The 5,266-nt window shown below is 36.3% G+C and overlaps 2 protein-coding genes across 2 annotated transcripts; one reads left to right on the top strand and one right to left on the bottom strand.

The window, feature by feature from the left end:
• Positions 1-607: 607 nt before the first annotated feature.
• LOC106814016 (protein Daple-like) lies at positions 608-1,511 on the top strand. Its single transcript, XM_014818273.1, has 2 exons — positions 608-1,193; positions 1,441-1,511. The coding sequence occupies exons 1-2, from the start codon at positions 608-610 to the stop codon at positions 1,509-1,511; spliced, it is 657 nt and encodes a 218-aa protein (XP_014673759.1).
• Positions 1,512-2,739: 1,228 nt separating this feature from the next.
• Positions 2,740-4,472, bottom strand: LOC106814015. The gene is made up of 3 exons (XM_014818271.1): positions 4,326-4,472; positions 3,922-4,065; positions 2,740-3,354 (listed from the first exon to the last, which is right to left on the bottom strand). Exons 1-3 carry the CDS (start codon positions 4,470-4,472, stop codon positions 3,304-3,306), a joined length of 342 nt encoding a protein of 113 aa, XP_014673757.1. The 3' UTR covers positions 2,740-3,303.
• Positions 4,473-5,266: the final 794 nt, after the last annotated feature.

Here is a 5,266-nt window from a genome sequence, read left to right as displayed (position 1 = left end):
TTGGGCTCTATATAGCGTGCATAAGCCTCCTGACTATAGGGGAGACATACTGTGTGATGAATGCAATAACAAAAGAATTTGGGGAGCTGCCGCACCACAAGAATATAAGGGCACCACAGCATGGCATTAGTAGAAAATGAAGAGCAAATGAAAAGAATAGAGAATTTACACCAAAAGGAAGATTTGAATGGAAAAGTTGGCAACGAAGGAAAAAATAATAGCAGTGTAATAGATGACATTAGAGAGGAACATCATGAAATATTAAATGACGGGAAACCTCAGCGACAAAAAAACAAGCAGGAAACTTAGTGAGAAGACTATAAAGAACCTGGAAAAAGGTATGGCAGGTAACCAAGAAATAAATATCGAAGAAATAAATAAATGCGCAGTGTGCAAAAAAATGTACACAGAGGAAGATATGGTGCAGTGTGGAGAGTGCGAAAGGTGGTTGCACGATGTGTGTACCATGCTACCACAATACCAACTTGCAATCTTGCAAAAAACAAAAAGAAAATACACCTGTATCAGGTGTGCAAAAGAAAAGCTAGGAATTACAATAGAAAGAAACTCAGAACATTCCATGTGTTGCCAGAAGAAGGTAGAAAGTATGGAAAAGGAGTTCAGTGAGGTTAGAACCAAAGGAGAAACGTTACAAAAGGAGAATAAAGAACTCGGGGACAAAATAGAACAACTGCAAAAGGCATTAGAAGGAAAAAATAGTGAAGGGAAAAAGGAAAATAGGATTTCAAATCAGCTATTGAGAGAGGTATCGGAAGGGCAAGACAAGCTATCAAGAGCAAAAAGTGAGTTAGAAGAAACAAAAGCAACATTACTAAGTATGACAATGGCTGTGAAAAGAGGAGAAGAAATTATAGCAGTAATGGAAGATCAACAAAGAATTGCTGAATTAGAATTAGAAGAATTAAAAGGAGAAAAGAGTAAAGGAAAGAAAACCAGGAAAGAGCAGTTGGAAAGGAAGAGGGAAAAGGAAACCCAAGAAGGAGAAGCAAGGAATGAGATAGAAGAGGTGGAAGTAATGGAAGAAGGAATCACACAACTAGAAGAAAGAATATTTAAAAAACTGGAGCAAAAAATGTATAAATTATTGGATATAGATCAAGAAAGCGACAGTGGAGTCAGACCGAGAGGAAGAGAGCCGTATGAACTGCGGAAACATGAGTATCCAAAAAGAGGTAGGAACACCACCATGCACACAAGAGACCACGTGATGGAACAAAGATCAAGAAATGGAAATAAAATGTGTAGAAACTATGAAGCTGGAAGGCCTTGTAGATTTGGATACAAGTGCATGTACAGACACGGCTACAATGACAGAAGAGCTATGTCTCAAAACTCAACAAGCAGTAACGCATTTACAAAAAGTAAACAGTGCCGCTATATTGCGGCAGGAGACATGTGTCCCTATGGATACACATGCAGGTTCGACCACAGAACAGAAACAGACACCATCAGAAACAAACAAGAAACAAACCAAGAACAAGCGGAGATAATCAGACAACTGACACAACAAGTAAATTTTTTAGATCGACAGTTGGTATTACAGGAACAAAAAATAAACGAAAATCAGGCCCCAAACCAAGATGTGCAAGCAACATATGTACGGACACCGAGCTGGCAAGGGGGGAACCAATAAAAAGTATAAAAACAACTATTAAAGCAACAAGGCGATCTCGAAGTAATAAAATCATATATGAAAATTTTAAAGTTATCTATGCAAATGCAAGAGGTATTCGTTCAAAATTAGATAGCCTCTATGATATAATTGAAAATAAAAAACCAAAAGTTATTGCCATTGTGGAAACTCATTTAAATAATATGGACAAATTGTCTCTCCCTGGCTATCAAATGTATACTGTCAATCGAACAGAAAAAACGGGAGGTGGGGTAATGTTAGCTATAGCAGATAGATTAAAAAACGTAACAGTTTGCACCAGAGAAGAACGAGAAGCAGGGGAACAAGTATGGTGCCTAATAAATAATAATAGGATTCAAGTTAAAATAGGAGTAGTATATGGACCACAAGAGTCTAGAACTCCTAAGGAAAAAATCATATCCATGTTTGATGTAATAGAAGAAGAAGTTATGAAGGCTGCACAAAAGAAGCAAATGTGTTTAGTAGTAGGAGATTTTAATGTTAAAGTTGGAGATTTTATTACAGGCAATAGTAAAGACCTAACAGCAGGAGGAAAACAATTAATCAGGTTAACGAAACATTGTAAATTACAGTTGCTAAATAGAAGCACCAAATGCAAAGGGATCTGGACACGAGTTCAGGGGGAACAAAAATCAGTAATTGATTACGTATTAGCCGATAGCGAGCTGGAAGAAAAAATTACAAACATGGAAATTGATGAAGATAAAATGTGGGGATGTATGTTTACAACGTGTTGTACTCCGCACTGCACTGGTGGCTATGCATGACGTTTCGGAGAAAATCTTCAAGATCCACTGACTAATAGGTTAGAAATTTTAAAGTTTTATTTCTAGCATCTTAGCTAATACAATTACACGTTTAATCTACAATAAACACCATAAAATAAATATAAAATGACAGTAGTTTTATACGTGTGGTATTTTCCTCTGTTATGCATGAACTGGGCACTCACATTGGTAGAATAGCACACAAATGGAACACACTATAAGGTTTGTATCACAGGACTGGCGGATGAAAGGGAGTGGAGAGACAAGCAAATAATTCATAAACATATTCTTATATGTTGCCCTGGTACACTGTTGTAAAGGGCATTTATTATATATACATTATAACAGTTCAATAACTTATGCAGCACTCAGTATATGATGTCCACCCATCGAAGCATGAGAAATGAGTGCATCTAATAAGGTGCATCTAATGTCATGTCAACAAACAATTTCATACCTAATAGTGTGTAGCGATGTAATGAATTAATTAGGATACATGTTTAATGTCAGATTAAAATAAAACAATATTTATGCATTTGTATTTCTGACACATTCAGATGGATTTTTTATACTATACCAATTTCACAGATTCGATTGATCTCCTTAAAACTCATTTAAAATCTCATTAGAAAATAATGTTAACGTGTTCACAGATTCAGTGGGGGAAAACACTTTATAGACAGCGTAAAATTAACTAGATTTATTTACATTGCAGGATATTGTGCTTGGCTGCATACCGCCAATATTGCTCTGAACAAACACCTGCAAAACCTATAAATTGTACCCTTGTGTAGCTGTGATCTACCACAACATGACCAATGCTGCCATAAATAACATAATATGGTAGTGTGGACTGCTGGGTTATTGGAGCATTGGAGGATCAGTCTGTACACTGACATCTTTTACTGAAGGCTGTAGGAATAAAATATGTGACACGTGAATACAAGGCTGTATTTTAAGAATTCATACAGAAGGGTCAACCAAGAATAAATATCAGGCAGGTCAGAAAATTGAATGAATATAAATATAACGTCCAGAATGAATGAAAATTGAATAAATAAGTGACACGAAAACTGAATGAATGAATATCACGCACAGACAACTATGTAATGTATTGAAAGAGCTTATTTTTATACATCATGATAAAGAGCTTATTTTTATACATCATGATAACGAATTCTCCCCCCCCCCTTTATATTCACCATAAATGGTATATATTCGGTTATATGAGGGTGCGCATGAAATGAAATCGTACTTTGTACTAACATACATATTATTATTATTATTATTATTATCATCATCATCATCATCATCATCATCATTGTTATTTATTGCTGAAATAGAGTATTTAGCTTTATTGATTATACACACATTTTAAAACTTGTTCTAGCTGCTGTATTGTTCTGCTAATCTGGCACAGTTACACTTAAAACTACACTGCTTGTGCTATGTGATAGAAACAGTGTAATATTCTGGTACCTGATTCTCAACTGCTACACATGAAGTCATGCCTGATGAATCACTTGCATTATCATCATCACTGTTGTCAGGTGACTGCTGAGCAAAACTGCAAGCAGTGTTCAGGTCATCTAATATTTTGTCACTGTCTGTTGATGCCAAATGCTGTAGAAATAAAAGAATGATCATTGTTATAGTTGTGTTATAGCCATATAACAGATTTAAACAAATATATACTAGTAATAGGGAGATTGATTATATATTAAATTTCTATTTTATTATATAGAACAATTAATGCCATTATGACCAATGAAACAAGACAGAAATAGCTGCAGATGAACAACTTGTGAGACTACAAATGTTGAGTGCTTTACTAGAATAATTTTTATCTCAAGTACACTTGCATGCATTTGCTGTCTGCCTACCTTTCGCCTCCTAGACCTGCGGGCGCTGCACTGTCTTGCATTAGACTTGTAGGCAAAAATAGTTGGAACCGCAGCAATTTTTAATGCAGGGTGATGCGGCTCTCCCCTACTCCTTTTTTCAAGTGTTCTCTGTAGAAAAAAAAACATTTTTGACTGTAAAAATAATTTAAAAGGTTTTATAAGTTTTTCCCAATTAGAAATATTCACAGCTTAATTTATTTAATTAAGCATGCCTCAATTGAAATTAGCATGCATGCGTGTGTGTGTGTGTGTGAGAGAGCGATTGGTGACTCTCTCTCTAACTTTAAAGTTACTCACTGATACTGACAGTGGCACTGTGTAAGCCTATAGCTATCTATCATGAGTTATGCTTGCTAGCTGTGTACTGCTTGAGAGATGCATTAGCAAAAGACATACGATTTGTCCACTGACTAACGTACCTATCAAAACAGTCTTTAGTGAATATGATCTAGAACTAAGAGATGCCTACTGGCGGTGCCGTTTCCGGATTTCTTATTGCTCTGAGCCATCCGACCTCAGCAGAGATTATTTTCTTGCTGGGCCATGCGTAACGAGATCGCTGGATACGTTTTAAGCTGCTTGGTTGTGCGAAAGTATATTCAACTTGACCAAGTTTTTGATGTGGCTAGTTGCACACCCACACAGCCCACAATACACTCATAATATACAGAGTATGGATCAGATAGTATAAGGACCAAATACCTCGCACGCAAGCAGACCATAAGAAAAACAATGACGACGCCGCCACGAGCCAAAACGCAGGGCGTTGTACATGGGAAATCATTGGCGGCGCCCATAATGAGCAAACATCAATCAAGCAGGTTCGATCATAATATGTTCCTAAATGTAGCGAACATGTTTAAATATTCCAATGTCTATAATAGGCTAAATACGTTATAGTGTCGGACTCTTTTAAAAGG

The sequence above is a fragment of the Priapulus caudatus genome, unplaced genomic scaffold (genome assembly GCF_000485595.1).
Source record: "Priapulus caudatus unplaced genomic scaffold, Priapulus_caudatus-5.0.1 Scaffold855, whole genome shotgun sequence".
Taxonomy (NCBI): domain Eukaryota; kingdom Metazoa; phylum Priapulida; class Priapulimorpha; order Priapulimorphida; family Priapulidae; genus Priapulus; species Priapulus caudatus.
Note: the sequence above shows the minus strand (reverse complement) of the source record. Positions and strands in the feature narration are given on the sequence as shown.